The sequence below is a fragment of the Anolis sagrei genome, chromosome 4 (genome assembly GCF_037176765.1).
Source record: "Anolis sagrei isolate rAnoSag1 chromosome 4, rAnoSag1.mat, whole genome shotgun sequence".
Taxonomy (NCBI): Eukaryota; Metazoa; Chordata; class Lepidosauria; order Squamata; family Dactyloidae; genus Anolis; species Anolis sagrei.
The window spans coordinates 195,185,245-195,204,276 of record NC_090024.1 but is presented as its reverse complement, the minus strand read 5'-3'; the positions used below and the strand labels follow the sequence as shown (position 1 = coordinate 195,204,276).

Below are 19,032 nucleotides of genomic sequence, written 5' to 3'. Positions count from 1 at the left end.
CTAACAGAAGTCTTTAAAAAAACAAATATTTTAAAATCAAAACAAAATAAAAGCCTTTTGCTATAATACTGGCTATCACCAATTGAAGGAAAGTGGTTTTTTTGTTTTATTTTTTTACTATTTTGGTCTACAGTAGTGGTAGTTGGTAGCTGTTATGTTTGTAAGGTAGTGAATTCATGGTTCAACCTACATTTTGACAGTGCTTTCCAAGGTGCTAAATCCATTACCTAAATGGGGTGAGCACCTTGGAAAGTTCCTTTAAATCTAGTAAAAATCTGGAATGGAGTCCCCTCCTCACTCACATGAAAGCTACCAACCTCCACTGAGCACTAACTTCTGGAATTCCCCAGTCAGCATGTCAATTTCATTCCATTTCAAGCCACATGGTAATTTCTGTTATTCATATTGCAGGACACATCCTTGGGAGAAAGAGTTTATGAGTTTCCTGTTTCATTCAATTTCCTTTGTAAGTCAATTCTAATGAAGACATTTGCAAACTCTGTTAATCAGTGACAGGAACAATACCCCTGTTATTTTTTTATTGCAACTTCTTTTTGCATTTACTGTGCTTTTCTATATTGATTTCTTATCTGACTTGCATCCATGTACAACATAAACATTCTATTTCTCTGAACTCTGACTATATCCACATCTCAGTATTTTATATGCATATGGTATTCAAAATATAGCTTGCTCATTTAAATGAAATGCTTTGGATTTTATTTGAAGTCCAAATCCACACAAATGCTCTGTTCCCCCCAGGTCTTGGTACATTAAAATAACATTTGCAATAGCAGAGCGATTTTATTTGAATGCATCCGAGATTGTGCAGAAAGAAATCTTATTACCTGTCTGGTGAAACAGAGAGAGCTGTGACTTCCAGGTCTGCTACCTGGGAGAAAAAAATATAAGCATTATTTCCAAAGTAATTTCTAGATTTCACATAAGCCAAATGATGTAGACAGATAGAAGAGACTAGATTGGAAAGTAGAGACAGGCACTAAGAGGTCACAGGCAGATGAGACCAATCAAACTCAGTCCAGACATAATATATCAACACTTTGGGCACATGCTTCCCATGCTGTTGTACTATGAAAATAGTTACACTACACAGTGACACCACCATTATCAAAGTTGGAAACCACTACAACCATCAGGACATCCTCTCATGGTATTTTGTGATTTGTAGTTTGGTGAGATACTTAGAATTCTATGTTAGGAAGCTCTAGTCCATTCTTGTGAATTGTTGCAGTAGAGCAACAAATCTTCCCAGAATTCTATACCATGGAATTTTGGATGTTTAAATGCATAATGTAGATGCATTATTAGGAGATTATTGCATGATGCTTATAGTACTGTCAGAATCTCCCTTGCCTCAAAGGAAAATGCTCACAATTGCACAACTTGTCAAGTAGCTGTGCAGTTTCACAGACAACTCCAGGTACTGATAAAGATCACTCGTCCCTGTTGATTAAGCATTTTCTGATGTTCTGCAAGATGTCGTCTATCCGTTTTGCAAAAGATGTAAGCATGGGGTAGAACAGCTATAGCTAAGGGATCATGCTTATGGCTTGTATATAATAAGACACATCTGGTTTGTGGCTGCTCCTGGTTATTTTTTTTAAATTGTATCAGAAGTGACTTGAGAACATACTGCAAGTAGCTTCTGGTGTGAGAGAATTGGCAGTCTATAGAGATGTTGTCCAGGGGACATCCGGATGTGTTACCATCCTGCTGGGAGGCTTCTCTCATGTCCCCATAAGCTAGAGCTGACAGGCAGGAGCTCATCGCATCTCACAGATTTAAACCGGCAACCTTCAGGTCAGCAGTCCAGCCAGCACAAGGGTTTGATCCATTTTGCCATAGCGGCTCCTTTCCACTCCTGGTACAACAGAAGAAAGACTCTTAACTGAAAACTTGTAGTGTTTTTGCCCATCAATAAATCTACAAAACAGTGAGTGAGATGGACCTGAAGTTTAACTAGTAATTCACATCATATTTTCTATATTTATTAAATTTGCAAATCAACCACACATTTGCAAGTTGTACAGTATATAAAGAGTGCAGCTTCTTTTCTCTCCAATCCTACTGAAAAGTCTGTCTTGATTATTCATTAAAGTCATGTAGTGAGAGTGACTATACAGATAAAAAGGCGACAACCTAGTTTATAGTTTCTGCAAAAATTACCACAGCCTTGATATAGAAACTCATTTCCTTTATTTTCAGCTCCAGCCTCCTTCCATTTCTATTTACCCATTCAGTTAGGAATTTCCACTCTTTGATGCTTTCTCCGGCTAGTTGTGTCATAAATAATCCTGCTTTGTAGTGGTGCCTACCATATAGAATCTTGCTTAAGTGGCAGTCATCCTCAGACATTTCATTCTTTACTGCAGTGTGAGATCTATTGCTTGGGTTTGATAGTGATCCGAAAACCAAAGAAATGTGCAAGAGGAAATTGCAAACACCCACTAACACAATGAAAAAAATCAGTCACAGGCAGTTTTGCATAGCTACAAATGTTACATTGCTTCATGCACATGGGGTGCATGTGTGCAGATATCTCAGTGGGGGTGTTATTAAAAACAGAAACTAGTCAGCACAGCATAGTGTACATGTGTCAAACTCAAGACCCATGGGTTGAATCCAGCCCACCAACAGTCCACGGGAACATTTTAGCTCAAGACTAAATCTGGATTGCTAAGGCTTGGTGATAAAGCTTTAGTGGAAACATCTTTTCCCCATGATAACTCTTTCAGGAGTGAATTTTTCTTTGAAGGGGTAGATTCTTCACACTTCCTGTTGTTTCATCCCTGTTCTTAACTATAAGTCTTTCGTAAGTCGGATGTCTGTAACTCAATGACTGCCTGTACTTTCCTTTGCTGCTTAGAGACCCCCTACCATCTGATAATGGTTATGTAGGACAGTCTCAGACAGTGAAGAGGAAGAAATTATCTATCACAAATGAATGAATATGAAGTTGATGGAGAAGAGGAGACAAGACATGAAATAACTCATGCAAACGTGTCTGGGCAAGCATTGTGAATTGTGGCAGTACATGCAGTTATATGGGAGTACAGTGCTAAGACTTTGTTTTCTTGTTTCTGTGAGAGAGTAAGGATGAGAAAGTTCTGTCAGTTATAACCGAGAGTGACTCTGTGTTAGCTTACCCAGAGGTGGGATTTGTGCAGCCCTCTGGGTCTTGTTAAGCTGCAACTCCCAACATGTCTTACCATTGGCTATGCTTCTCAGGGCTTCTAAGTCCAACAACATGAGGAGGACCAAATGAGTCCTATCCCTGGTGTGAATGGAACTAAACCTAAAGTAGTGGAAAAGGAAGGGGAAGAAGATCACATTGTTTAATTTCTGTGTTTAATTTCAATAAACTATTGAAATTTATCAGAGCATCACTATAACAGTCATCTTAACTTCTCAAATGATTTATTTTAAAGGACACCATTAATATATACGTCCATTAAATCATATTTGGAAGTCAGTGTGACCCAGTATTTATGCAGTAACTTGGAAAGGACAAGAAGACATTCCTCAGGAAAAGACTCCAACCAAAAGTCACTTTAAAGTATGGCTCGCATTTTCAAGCTCCCTACACAATTATAGCTACTTACTTACTTAGGCGATCCCTCGTTGTCTGAGTAGGATTGTCTTCCAAGACCAGTGTACTGGCGGTGGGTTTGTAGGTGACTGTGAAGCCCTATTCTTGATCTGCATCTTCTCCCGCAGTGAGGGCATTGGTTTCCAAGTGGAAGGCGGTCCCGGTCGGGGTTGGCTTGACATGCCTTCCTCTTGGCACATTTCTTTCGTCCTCCATTCATGCCTCTTCAAATTCTACAGCACTGCTGGTCACAGCTGACCTCCAGTTAGAGTGCTCAAGGGCCAGGGCTTCCCAGTTCTCCATGTCTATAAAGTGAAGTGAAGTGAAGTCTATGCCACAGTTTTTAAGGTTGGCTTTGAGCCCATCTTTAAATCTCTTTTCCTGCCCTCCAACATTCTGTTTTCCGTTCTTGAGTTCAGAGTAGAGCAACTGTTGGGAGACGGTGGTCAGGCATCCAGACAATGTGGCCGGTCCAGTGGAGTTGATGGCGGAGGACCATTGCTTCAATGGTGGTGGTCTTTGCTTCTTCCAGCACACTGATATTTGTCCACTTGTCTTCCCAAGAGATTTGCAGGCGTTTTTGGAGGCAACGCTGATGGAATTATTCCAGGGGTTGCATGTGACGTCTGTAGACTGTCCATGTCTCGCAGGCGTATAGCATGGTTGGGAGGACAATAGCTTTATAAACAAGCACCTTGGTATCCCCATGGATGTCCCAGTCCTCAAACACTCTCTGCTTCATTGGGGAAAATGCTGCACTCGCAGAGCTCAGGCGGTGTTGTATTTCACTGTCAGTGTTGACTTCTGTGGAGAGGTGACTGCCACGGTAGCTGAAATGGTCAATATTTTCTAATGTTACACCATTAAGCTGTATTTCTGGCATTGGAGAGGGATTGGCTGGTGACTGCTGGAAGAGCACTTTGGTTTTCTCGATGTTCAATGACAGGCCGAGCTTCTTGTATGCTTCTGAGAAGGTGTTTAGAGTGGCTTGTAGGTCTTCTTCTGAATACACACAGGTGTCATCAGCATATTGGAGTTCTATAACAGATGTTGCTATAACCTTGGTTTTGGATTCCCACTCTGGTGGGAAGCTTCCCATCAACAAGATGAAGTATCATAGTGATGAAGATGGAAAATAAGGTTGGGGCAATAACACATCCCTGTTTGACACCTGATTCCACCTTAAATGGGTCACTTTGGGAGCCATTGCTGTCGAAGACTGTTGCCATCATGCCATCATGGACAACACAATTACAGCACTACAATTCCTACACAATTGCAAAAGATACTATCTTATCTCCCATGGTTCCATTCTGTAACATCCTGGGATCTGACATTTCATGTGATACTTATAATTACTTTTTCAAGGTCTCTTGTTCCTAAACAAAGTGCAAATCCCATGGTTCTTTGGGATGCAGCCCTCGCAATTAAAGTGTTATAAAAGTATTATGGTTGTGTAGTGTGAAAGAGATCTGAGTTGCTGCTTAAGTCAATAAAACATCATCTTTTAGAGAAAATGTGTCCTAGGGGTTCCATGAAACCTCCTGCTCTGCTGTAAGCAAACTCAGACTCTGTTTCAATGTTTTTAGCTAATTTCTATGCAAAATATATATCCATACCCCTCACTGATGGAAAACATGCCTCAAAAGGCAAAAATATAATAATTTAAGTCACTTTGTCCTCCATTTCTTCATCAATTTATTTTTGAAACAAAACCAAGAAGAGGGTATTACTAAATGGTGGGCAATGTGCATGACTCCAAAGATGCTAACAAAAAAGATTTCATGAAATGTGGCATTACGTGTTAACTTACAATAACCAAAATAGTCAAACATTAATTTATTAAAATGTATGGAAAGAAAAACTTTACAATTTTCATATTAAACAAATGTAATGAGAACCAATGTTCTCAAAATAATAAATATGCATTATTATGGTTTCATGTATTAGCTGAGTATAGTAAAGGTAAAGGTTTCCCCTTGACTTTAAGTCCAATCATGTCCAACTCTGGGGGGTGGTGCTCATCTCCATTTCTAAGCCAAAGAGCCAGCATTGTCCGTAGATGCCTCCAAGGTCATGTGGCCAGCACGACTGCACGGAGCACTGTTACCGTCCCACTAGGTCAGTATCTATAGATCTACTCACACTTGCATGTTTTCAAACTGTTGGTTACCAGAAGCTGGGGCTAGTAGCAAGAGCTCACCCTGCTCCATGGATTCAAACCCCTGACCTTCCAATCAGCAAGTTCAACAGCTCAGCGGTTTAATCCACTGCACCACCAGTGGATTATACATTTTGATTATACATTTTTAAAAATTACAGATGAAAAATGAACATTTTTAAAAATTACAGATGAAAAATGAACTGGTAAAGATAAAGGATTATATAGTGGGCTCAACATTTTAGGCATGTTGTTCAAATTGATGTAATGGGAAAATTATGAACTAAAGATATAATGCTTATTCTGACTATTAACGTAACAAAATATTATATACATTCTATTATAGTTGTTATTTATAGATGTTATAGTTGTTATGTAAAGATGATATTTAACTCCCAATAGGTTGCCAGATGATCTATGAATGTATTGTTAAAGCATTGTCATAGTTGGCCCATATCGCCAAGTTAACATGGATCTGAAAGGATAAATCAATTGAAGATTCTCTGAAAAGCTGGAAGCGACTAATGGACTTTTTGAGCTATAAGAATGCCATAATTTCTGGTCATTGATATTAATAAACCTAATTGGATTTGTAATGGTAAAGTAATATTCTCCCCTTTTCTGATATTTTTCCTTAATAATCCATTACAATTTGGATTGTGGATTCAGTGTTAGTCATTATTTAGAGTTTAGTTTAATTTAATGTCTTAGTATTGGGTTTTAATCTGAGAGCAGTTAGTGTTTGATTATTTTTAATTGCAGTCATTTGTGTATGTATGTATGTATGGTATATATTCTTATATATATTCAATAATTCTCCCTTTTCTTCTTTTACATTATTCCTTCTTCAATCTCTTTCATTGTGCTGTTTTGTATGATCGCATAATTTCTCTTTAACTTTTTATGTATAATTTAATAAACCCTATAAAAAGACAATGGGCTGGTTCATAACTATTTGAACTCAGAACTTCCAGATAGAGAGGGCAATAAATGTAAGCAATAAACAGGTGAGTCAGGTTATCCCTGCCTATAACACACCTATAACACTTGCAATTTCCAACTCTTTCCTGTTTCAATGTTTAAAAAATGTACAGTGACTAATATATATTCCATGGACATCATGATACAACATTCTCATTGGTTTATCTTCAGTTTTATCACAGTGATTGGGTTGGGCATGTAGGTATAAAAATATAGTTTTTGTTCAGTTGTTCGAAGCCAAGGACTGTATAATACCTGTACTGTCACGATGAAGTGGCTAATCCTTGCATTATTTTACATTTGGCTGGTCAGTGGACTGCAAAGGTAAGTATTTTTCTTGAGTTTTTCTTTAACTCTTAGAAGCTATTGAAGACGCTTACATCACCATAGACAGTCATCAAGACCCCATATACCATTTAAATGCCCTGTAATGTTTTAGGGCAGGCTTGGATGACAAGCACTTCCTTGATCCATTTCAAACTGGCTTCGGAGCAGGTTAAAGAGTTAAGACGACTATGGTTGCTTTAGTGGATGATCATCTTTGTCTCAACAGTGACAAGGGGTGTGTGTCTCTGTTGGTGCTTCTAGACCACTCAGCAGCTTTTGATATCATTGACCATGATATCCTTCTGGAACACCTGGTGTTTTTTTTGGGGGGGGGGGGGGGTTGTCGTGTCAGGAGCTCCTGTTGTGAGAGAATTGGCCATCTGCAAGGACGTTGCCCAGGGGACGCCAGGATGATTTGATGTTTTATCATCCTTGTGGGAGGCTTCTCTCATGTCCCCACATGAGGAGCTGGAGCTGATAGAAGGAGCTCATCTGCCTCTCCCCGGATTCGAACCTGCGACCTGTCGGTCTTCAATCCTGCAGGCACAGGGCTTTAACCCACTGCGCCACCGGGGGTTCCACACCTGGGGGTGTTGTACCATTATTTTTTTTGCTATTTTGTCATTTTGAGTGCATCAGTATTCCATATCTATTGTAATATGATGAAACACCTTTCAAAATGTTCGGAGAGACACTCAGCAGTAACATGATGCTATAGATGTATGTAACTACATTGTGCCCTGCTTCGAACCAAAAGAAGTGGGTAATTAATAAAAATTATTATTATTATTATTATTATTATTATTATTATTATTATTATGGTTCATGAACTGCTGTAATGCACAAGCAGAATCATTACATCATATCCTGGAGTTGATACCATAACAAGGAGTTGGTACCATAACAAGAATTTTCAAGATATGAGAAACCCATAAGGAGCATAAAATATTGACCACTGTAATAATAATTCATATTTTTAAAATAAATCATCTTAGTTCATAATACAGCATAAATTATATGGGTTTTTCTTTCTTTCTGCAGAATTCCACTGAAAAGGCACAAATCTTTGCAAAAACCTTTGAGAAAACACAAACAACTGCCTCAGCCTTTGAAAAAATACAAACGAGATAGGATTTTATATGCCCAGGAGAACTCAGCTTTTCTGCAAATTAAAGAGCAGCTCAGCAGCTATTCATATGTAAGTTATGAGTTGAAATGGTATCATCATGGGTAGCAAAGAGATGGCAGCAGCAAATGACACAAACTTGGCACTAATAAAAATTTTCTTGAATGTGTTAAAAATAAATTTTGTGCCACAATTTTCAACAGAACATTTATAAATCCAGGGAAGATCTATGACAATTTACCTTAATTTATCAATTTCTATGAGCTACCAATTTAATTCTGTTTTGGACTTTTAAACTTTAGTCAAAATAGATACCCATAGTGTGTTATGTTTCTGTCTCTCTGTCAAGAGATACAAAGAGAAAGAGAGAACATAGAGAAGTGTGCTGTGATATACTCCACACATGGTCATCAGATTCTGTTTACATGGATTTATTGAGCACTTTCCTGGTCAAACTAAATTTCTGTTTTTTTTTCTCTCCCTTTCATCTTAGATGGAATATTTTGGAGAGATTTCTATTGGGACTCCTCCTCAGAATTTCACAGTGATTTTTGACACCGGTTCCTCCAACCTTTGTATACCGTCTCATTACTGTATCAGCAAAGCTTGTGGTATGAATTTCTGTGGGACAGAGGAGGGAGGGAACAGAAGAAATAGGCTGTGTATTTTTGTTACATATAAAGAAATCAATTCACAAACTTTAAAGGCATAAATACTGGTGTTCACCTTGTTGAATGTATTTGTGGCTAAGGCAGCAACTGAGCTTGTTGAATCTAAAACACTTGCATAAATAAACTCACTTTAAAGAAGTGAGAAGAAGGGGTTATGCTGGCTAAGGATTCTGGGTGTTGTAGTCTAGAAGCACTGCTTTGAGTTCTTCTCTGTGGCAGCTGCTCTCCTGTGGTGAGACTTTCTTGTGGAGTTGTTCTCCATGAGGATTGGGCAAATTTTCTCGTTCCTTCTACAGATCTTTGCCTGTTGCATGGCTGTTTTGCTATGCTTTGATTTCTATGGGGCACAAAGGACTCAGAACCTTATCACATTAGGGAATACTCATTTCGATCAGTATGCATTTTTATGACTGGATGTACATTGTTTTCAGATGGGATGCATACTGACCCCATCACACCCAATTACTATGATCCTTATCTTCAGAAAATACTGCGCTTTGACTCATCACACCACAGAAGGCTGGCTCCTCCCAATCCATTCAAAACATTCCCTACATCATTCTATGACCATTTAAAAAGTATTGTTGCTGATGGGATGCATACAAATTTTCCTATCACACACAAAACCAGCGCTTCAGCAATGGAAGAATATGTAGTTGTTTTTTTTTTAAAAAAAACACACACACACACAATTAGAATTCTGTCTGCAAATAATCCATTTCTGCGAAGCTTTGCAGACAGATTCCAACAGAATACTGAGAGGATGGGGCAAACATCGTGTGATGGGACCTGTTCGAAATCATTCTTAAACAGTCTCAGAAACAGAGTATTTTATAATGTGATCAGGTCCTCAGACTGTAACAATTGCCACGAGAAAGATGTTACTAGTGGTCTACATAGGTGCATCTATACTGTTGAACTGACATAGTTTGACACCACTTTAACTGCCCTGGCTCAATGCTATGGAAACATGGGAATTGTCTTTGGCAGATAAGATGAAAGACCTTGTAAAACTACAGCTTCCATATAATTGAGCCATAGCCATTAAGGTGGTGTCAAACTGCATTATTTCTACAGGTTAGATGTACCCCTAGATCTGGTAATCAGGACAAAATAGCATACGATCACAGAATGTATCTCACTTCACAAGAAGTATAATTAGAGATAAGGTTGAAGGGATTATTACTACCATACATAATACATAGATGGTAAATAAATAAATAAATTCTCACTTTTTCAGGCTGTAATATTGTCCATCTACATGAGGGCCCGTTTATAATAATAAATGATAGCAAAAGACTACATTCTGAAGCTATAATCACCATGCAAAATGAATGGAAGGGAGTTAATATGAAGGTGAATTTTCAATACAGAAAATGAATTTTTACTCAAAAGTCAGTCAGTCAATTTTTCAAATTGCAATTACCATATTTCTTAGATTCTGAGACTTCTATTGTAAAATGCACACTAATTCCAGTACCACCGTTAGAAAGAAGATTTATCATTTTAGAATCGAGGGCATGTGTGTGTGTTTATACACACACACACCATTGATTCTACAATGCAACCCATTTTTAGATATGTTTATATGGGAAAAAGCATGTCTTAGAATCGAAGAAATAGGGCAGTAAACTGCCATTATATCCCAACCATCTACTTAGGTCTCTGCATGCAAGCGTAAAGCCAAAGCTAAGAATTTAGCAGCCCTAAAAGTTACATATTCAACAAAGGACACCATTTTTCAGAGGTAACCGCAGCCCATCTTATCACTTGCATCTGCAACGGAGAGATATACCTCTAATATCAGTGTACATTCTAAAATATAATGGGAAATATCTTCTAGAACTGAGAAATTACAAAAACAGACTCTAATTTCCTTTGGAGACCCTGGATGCACCTTGTTAAATTTGCCAAGCCCATGTAGAATTTTATTTATTTTATTTACAATGTTTACGCCCCACCCTTCTCAACCCCGGGGGGGGGGGGGACTCAGAGCAGCTAACATAGGCAGCAATTCAATGCCACAATATCAATAACAACAGTATAAAACCATAAATGCATAAAAGATTAAAAACAGTAACATTAGTTATACAATCACATAATCACATAGCCACATAGCCATTTTCAATTATCATAACAGTCGTATGGTCCAGTTCCACATTCAAAGTGCTACTGCACCCACTAGCCAAAGGCCTGGTTCCAAAACCATGATTTTAGTTTTTTCCTAAAGGAAAGGAGGGAGGACGCTGATCTAATCTTGCTGGGGAGTGAATTCCACAGGCAGGGGGTGACCACCAAGAAGGTCCTGTCTCTTGTCCCCACCAGATGTAGAAGGCAGTCTCATTTTAGTAGATGGTAAATCAATTAGTTATTTTGAAAAAATAAGGAAAGAGTGGGCAAAATGCATATATTGCTGCTGTTTGATAAGCTTCTTGCTGTATCAATTTGCTGTCTTTAAGACATGGTAGATTCTAGGCTTTCTCCATTTGCAATTCACACAAAGGATCCTGGTTGTTGTTTTGTTTGTTTTTCTATAGATAAGCATTCCAAATTTCACCCTACAAAATCCAGCACCTACACTGAAATTGGAGAAAGGCTTTGCTTTGCATATGAATCTGGGAGAGTAATAGGATTTACTGGAGCCGATCAAGTGACTGTGAGTGACTGCAAGTTGGTGGTTGAGGGGAGTTGTTTATGAGCTATTATACCCTATATGATAACATACTGTGGAATTGCTCTGGAGGAGCTACAAATGCCTAGATAAGTGTTCTCTCTCTGAATCTCTATATCCTCCAGTACAGGAGGTTGTAGAAATAAACCCACATCGAGTAAACCCACACAACATATGGCTCACGGACCAGATGCAGCCTGCAAATGGTTTCCCTGTGACTGATCAGTGAGGGGAAATCCAGCCTTGGGAGTAGCGTGAGGTTGGCAAAGGCTCTGAACCTTCCTCAAGGGTTGCAAAGTAACTGGTCTGTTGCAAAACTACAGTATAAAAAGTGATGCATTTTTATTGCACATCTACTAGATAATAATGAATTGATTTCATTAACATATTTTATGATCTTTAGGTTAAGGGAAGCACTGTTTCCAACCAGCAGTTTTTGGAGATTGTCACAGAGACTGCTGACCCCTTTTGGAATGCAAGCTTTGACGGGATTGCTGGTCTGGCCTACCCATCTCTGGCACCTGATGGGATGACCCCAATGTTTGATAATATGATCGCTCAAAATGTGGTGGAGCTGCCAATATTCTCCTTCTACTTGAACAGGTATGGGCATTGGATGTCTAATGACAACCCCTGGCTCTTCTTGGGTTGAAATCAACATGGCTCTAAATTCCAGCAATTGGTGCAGCCAGAGCAGAATTAGAGTCAAAAATTATAGATGCACTCTGTGGCTCTGCTCCATTTGCAATGGTGGGGAGATTTTTTAATTTTTATTTATTTATTTATTTATTTATTTATTGTTGCATACAAGCATTCCTATTTCTCAGTTTGCACGCACAGCTCTTCTGCCAGCTTTTTAGTTGAGAGAAAAACCAACAAAATATCAGTGCCCTAGAATGTCCAGTCTCGATAAAATAGTAAAGAGTAGAGACATCAGACTGGCAACAAAGATCTGCCTAGTCAAAGCCATAGTATTCCCTGTAGTAACCTACGGATGTGAGAGCTGGACCTTAGGGAAGGCTGAGCGAAGGAAGATTGATGCTTTTGAACTGTGGTGTTGGAGGAAAGTTCTGAGAGTGCCTTGGACTGCGAGAAGATCCAACCAGTCCGTTCTCCAGGAAATAAAGCCCGACTGCTCATTGGAGGGAAGGATACTAGAGATAAAGTTGAAGTACTTTGGCCACATCATGAGGAGACAACAAAGCCTAGAGAAGACAATTATGCTGGGGAAAGTGGAAGGCAAAAGGAAGAGGGGCCGACCAAGGGCAAGATGGATGGATGGCATCCTTGAAGTGACTGGACTGACCTTGAAGGAGCTGGGGGTGGTGACGGCCGACAGGGAGCTCTGGCATGGGCTGGTCCATGAGGTCACAAAGAGTCAGAGACGACTGAACGAATGAACAACAACAACAGAATGGGGCATGGTTAGGGTCACCTGAATTGAGGGATTTGGAAACCTTCAGACCACTTGGAGAGAGGCACGTTCTCCAGCCTTGAGTCAGGGGATGCGGACAATAAAAATGTTTTTTCTCATTTGGAAATCCAATTTTTAAAAATAAAATTACACTGAAGAAAAAGACCACATTAAATTATATTTTGCTCCCATCCAGGAACCCAGATGATTACATAGGAGGTGAGCTGATTTTTGGTGGCTATGATCCCTCTTTTTTCATTGGAAATCTCAACTGGACTCCAGTCACTCAGAAAGGATTCTGGCAGATACAAATAGATAAGTAAGTGTGTAGGGGGGGGGGGGGGTTATTGTCCAGAATGACAACAGAAATTAATTAATTACAATACTAATATTCCGGTGCTTCAGAAGAAATCTCAGGGCAGCATCTAAGTAAAATTATTTTAATTTAAAACAATAAAGCAAAGCAATAAAAGCATTTTCAAAAGACTAAAATGTAGTACATGTTGAGCATTCTTTATTAAGAGTTCTGAACTCTGAAATCCTTTAAAGTCCAAAATTGTCCACATCAGTGGCTGAGGGTGCATCCAGACAGCATCTATTGTGCACACCTTCCTGTGTTTTCTTCTGGGGCATCCAGACAACACGGAAAAATGAATGCTTTCGACACAAAGCAGGAAACCCCTGCTTTGTGCTGAGGTAATTTCTTTGCTGGAAAAACCTGGGTCTTTCAGAAGACCTGAGTCTTTCCAGGTGTGTGGGCTGTCTAGCATCTGTCTCAGGTTTCTTGGGCTCCTGGAGATAGCCACCACTCCCTCCCAAAACCCCTTTAAAAACCTTTAAAAAGGAAAATAACTCAGTCAACTGCCATTCCCCTTTGGCATGTACCAATGATGCACCATTAGAAGGGGGAAAATTGCTCCTCCTCCCCTTGTCCTGACACATCATTGGTACATGCCAGAAGAGCTCTGGAGAAGGGGGGAAATGGTGAGTTATTTTCCTTTTTAAAGGCTTTTTTAAAGGGTTTTCTTTTGTATCCTGATGCCCTGCTGGAAAGACTGGCAAGGGCACATGGACACCTCCCCCCTCCCATCCCAGAAAAGCAGACACTTTCTGCAAGGTGTGTGGACTAGAACTGAAGCAATTGCATTTTTAAAACAAAATTGCTCCCAGATTAAAGGACTATGTGGAACCACCCTGAGATAGTTACCCCCTGTGTTTTCTGATGAGTCCATGTACAAAAACTTCGTTTCTTGTACAAAAGTATTAACAACAGTGTGCAAAAGTACAATGTGTACATGAGACTTAAATGAATTTCATGTTTAACCTTTGGTTTTCATCCCCAAGAGATCTCATTCTGTATATATATGTAAGTACAAATATTTCAAATTTTAAAAATATCTTAAATCCAAAATACTTTTGGTCCCAAGCTCTTTAGATACGGAATATTTGACATGTATTCCAAAATTTGTATAAAACAACAACAAAAAACCAAACAAATCCAAAACACTTCTGATTCTAAGCTTTTCAACCTGTATTCAACCTATAAACATTTTAGCAATGGAAAACCAGTTGCTTTTCCCTAAGCAGCTTATCACAATCAAGTTCTGGAAATGTATCATATCTGAAGGCAAACACAAGGGCCATGCGCCGAATCCAGCCTGCCAGGTCATTTAATAGGACCTGCAAGGCCTTCAGTGGCAGGGTAACAGTCTTACAATTACAAATGACCTTGGAAGGTAACCATAAGGTTGATGTGGCCCTCCGTGAAAATGACTTTGACGTTATCCTGCTGTTGCTCTTTAAGGTATGATACATTAAAAGTAAAAGTAAGAGAATTGTATTCCACTCAAGTCACTTGATGCTAGAGATACAGGAACACCATAAAATTTCCTTTTCTTTGATGCTTATTTCATCTTCTTCCCCATCAGTATCCAGGTAAGAGGGACAATTGCATTCTGTGCAGAAGGCTGCCAGGCTATTGTGGACACAGGGACTTCTTTCCTGGTTGGTCCATCTGAGGACATAACGCAATTGCATCACTCAATCAGTGCACAACTTGTAGAAGGAATGGTAAGACACCCATTTTGGGATCTCTGCACAATTGCTAGATCTGGTGCCCTGTCACTTGGAACAACCCTTGTAGTCCCATCCCATCCTGTTGTCGTCCCCCACCCCCCGGCTTCCTATTATATCTTTTACTTTTGGCTGACCATAGGTTTTCTATCCTTTGTATTTATCATTTGGTTAGCCTGCTTGCTTTCCCCGTGTGTGTGTGTGTGAGCGTGTAAAATACTGGGTTCCTGGATTTTAATTGGAATACTGTTGAGAGACAAAATACACACAACACATGTATTTTTAAAAAATCCAAAGAGCAATTGTGTTCAATGAACAGCAACACCAGCAAGAAAGAGGTGCATTCTGAACGCACAAAAAAGTAGGAATTTACTTATCCCTTTCTAACTGATATTTTTTTTAACAACTATTTTTCTATTCCAGTTTGTCCTTTTCAAGCTGCTTTTCCTTTGTGTGGTTGTATGCATGTTGGAGGTGAAACTTAAATCAGCTTTCCTTACGTCTCTCAGGACAATTCACAGGAATGTGTATATAGTTGTGTGCATTTCCTTTCTCAAATACATGGGTTAGCACGTTTTGCTTTAACTTTGTATTTAGCCTACTTTAGTACCTACTTACATCCATTGTTTCACACAGTATATTGTAGAATGCAGTAACCTCAATACGATACCAGACGTCACTTTCACAATCAATGGGATCCCCTACCCTCTTACTCCAGAGGCCTATACCCTTAAGGTAAGTCCTGTTTCTTGGTCTCATGCTTTTCATGGAGGTGGGTCATAGTTGGCAATGTCTATTTTTAGCTCTGCATTCAAGGAGGAACCATAATAATTCTCCCTTATTAATGATCCCAGGATTGCATTGCATTCAATCAATCATGGCAATTAAAGTCGTGTCAAATTGCATTAATTCTGTAGTGTAGATGCACCCTAAAACAGCTTGGCTGGGGCTCTAGACATTAGTACCCAAATCCACTTAGAACTGTATCACCATGAATGCAGAGCCCCCGGTGGCACAATGGGTTAAACCCTGGTGCTGGCAGGATTAAAGACTGACAGGTTGCAGGTTCGAATCCAGGGAGAGCGCAGATGAGCTCACTCTGTTAGCTCCAGCTCCCCATGCGGGGACATAAGAGAAGCCTCCCATAAGGATGGTAAAACATCAAAACATCCCCTGGGCAACGTCCTTACAGACAGCCAATTCTATCACACCAGAAGTGACTTGCAGTTTCTCAAGTCACTCCTCACATGAAAAAAAAAACATGACTGCAAAAAAGAATTATAAGCAAAACTTGTGAAAAGCCTGTCTGTTTAACTGGAAGTAAGTGCCATTATAGGACTAAATACTCCAAAGGCACTAGGTCCTATCTGATCTTGGAAACAAAGCATGGTCATCACTAGTTTGAATGGGAGACCATCTATGAATACCAGTTCGTGTAGGATATATTTCAGAAGAGGCAACTGGAAAAATCATCTTGACAGGAATAGCCTCCTCTGGGTTTCTTCCCTGCCTCCCAAGCCCTCTCCTCTGCACTCCTGATGTAGCTTCCCTTTTTTTACTTTGACTCTACCTAAGATCACCATATTCATAGAATTATAGAACCACTGAGCTGGAAGAGATCTTGTGGGCCATCCAGTTCAACCCCAGCCAAGAAGCAGGAAAATCACATTCAAAGCACTCAAAGCATATGAAATGAATCTTAAATTTGGTGATGTGTTTTAGCCAAGAAAGGTACACATTACACTCACATAAATACAATATATTTTACTGGCTTCACTGAAGAAAATTATGGTTGGAGGTCAAAGTCTAAATGTCTGTAATCAAATTCCCAGGACTACACCTTTTTCATCATTTATGAGAATTATGTACCTGTTAGAAAGCTAATGTAGTGTAATGGTTTGGATGTTAGACCAGGACTGGAGACCCCATTCAAACGTCTGCTCTACCACGGAAACCCAATGGGTGACCTTGGACAAGCTGCACTTTCAACCTCAGAAGAAGGCAAAAGCAAACCTGTTCTGAATAAATCTTGTCAAGAAAGCTCCGTGATAAGTGTGTTTGGACCACCAGAAACAACTTAACACACATAGCAACAACAGTTATCTGTTAACATGCTTTAAGCTACTTCTCAATAAAACAATAGTGACAGAATAAGAAAGTAAAAGTTCTGGGCACCATGTGGCCATGAAACTGGTGTATTCTGAGAATTACACAAGTCAACAAAATCTAACTTTTTGTAATCATCAGAAATGAGAGTAGCACAGTTAAAATCAAGTTTTAAATATGTCTTTTATTCATCACGTCAACTTTTTAAAACATGACAAATGGCACATTTCAGAAGACTACTGTAAAGTCTGCACATTTCACATCATATTCGTGTAACACAAGCCCAACAAGTATTTTTCATCAGATATAATTTTTAGTCATTCTTATAGAGGTTTTTGCATTGAATTCAGATCTATGTTCATTTTTTCTCTATTGCATGTAGTTTTTGCACTGAGGCTAATCAAATTATTAATGCATTTATGCACTAATATCAATAGAATCTAATTAACCACAAACCAACAAGTATTTTTCACCAGATATAATTTTATGTCATTCTTCCAGAGTTTTTTGCGCTGAGTTCAGATCTGTGTTTATTTTTTCTCTATCGCCTGTAGTTTTTGTGATTAGGTTAATCAAATAATATCAGTTAGATTCTATCAATATCAGTGCGTAAATGCATTAATTATTCAATTAGCCTCATTGAAAAATACACAAGACAGAGAAAAAATAAACACAGATCTGAATTCAGCGCAAAAAACTCTGTAGGATTGACCTAAGATTATATCTGATGAAAAATACTTATTGGCTTGTGTTATAGTTAATTTCCCCCAAGTTTTGGTGAAAATGCATACTTGAATGAGTACTTTATTTTCATGTAAGTCAGTATTATTTCCTTTCACATGTTTAATTTCTGTTTCCATTAGTTCAGTGACAACGAAACGCAGGTGTGCATAAGTGGCTTTTATGAACATGACGTGAAATCACCAAGTGGCTTATTATGGATCTTGGGGGACGTTTTTCTCAGATCATACTACTCTGTGTTTGACCGTGGGAATGACAGAGTTGGGTTTGCTCCGGTTGTTCTTTAAGGCACTTGGATTTATCAAAATTGAATCAGGCTCTGAGAAGCTGAAGTAAAGCTGCACTCTCATCATATGGATCTGTGCCTCACTTTCCTTTATGAATGCAATGAATATAATTCTTTTCTTGTAAATATTAAAATATTTTGATTGCCTCTGGGTTTTTTTGGATACATCCATTCTCGGTGCATCTACATTGTAGAATAAATGCAATTTGACACCACTTTAACTGACATGGTTCAATGCAATAGGATCATGGGGACTGTACTTTGATGAGGCATCAGCACTCTTTGTCAATGAAGGCTATAGACTTTGTGAATCTACGGGCCCCTTCACAGCCCTATATCCCAGAATATCAAGGCAAAAAATCCCACATTGTCTGAGTGTGGACTCAGATAACTCAGTTCAAAGCAGATATTGTGGGATTGTCTCCCTTCATATTCTGGGAAATAGGGCTGTGTGGAAGGCCCTACAATTTGCAGGATTCCATAGCATTGAACCAAGGCAGTTAAAGTGGTGTCAAACCTACAATGTAGATGCAACTTATGTCCTACAACATAGATGCAACTTATGTTGGACCTTTTTGTAAAGGTACTTTCTCTTTTGGTCCTTCCTTTAAAAAAATACATCTTTATTGAGCAATGACAACTTGTAAACCCAAACTGCTATATCACAATTACACACTGACCCAGAAGAGATTTTTCCTTTCTCATGTAACTAATTTAAGGCAGGGCTACACTTTAATTGATTGAACTTCCTTACTTTGTTGTTGCATTTTTCTGCATTGCTATTGTAAAAGGATCACAGGCTGAATGCTATATTTTTCTATATATATTACAAATGTTAAGTCTCTGGAAGTTAGGTATTAGCAGC

At 38.9% G+C, this 19,032-nt stretch overlaps 1 protein-coding gene across 1 annotated transcript; it reads left to right on the top strand.

Annotated features, from left to right (window-relative positions):
* The first annotated feature begins 8,698 nt into the window (after window positions 1–8,698).
* Window positions 8,699–18,238, top strand: LOC132773613 (cathepsin E-like). The gene is made up of 7 exons (XM_060772887.2): window positions 8,699–8,816; window positions 11,414–11,532; window positions 11,951–12,150; window positions 13,158–13,280; window positions 14,890–15,031; window positions 15,671–15,769; window positions 18,004–18,238. The coding sequence occupies exons 1-7, from the start codon at window positions 8,699–8,701 to the stop codon at window positions 18,166–18,168; spliced, it is 966 nt and encodes a 321-aa protein (XP_060628870.2). The 3' UTR covers window positions 18,169–18,238.
* The last annotated feature ends 794 nt before the right edge of the window (window positions 18,239–19,032 follow it).

Bases quoted from the DNA above. Each gene is read 5' to 3' on its own strand.
- LOC132773613 (XM_060772887.2), top strand. From the start codon at position 8,699: ATGGAATATTTTGGAGAGATTTCTATTGGGACTCCTCCTCAGAATTTC. The intron at 15,032-15,670 runs GTAAGACACCCA...TGTTTCACACAG, and splicing joins CACAACTTGTAGAAGGAATG to TATATTGTAGAATGCAGTAA. The intron at 15,770-18,003 runs GTAAGTCCTGTT...TGTTTCCATTAG, and splicing joins CAGAGGCCTATACCCTTAAG to TTCAGTGACAACGAAACGCA.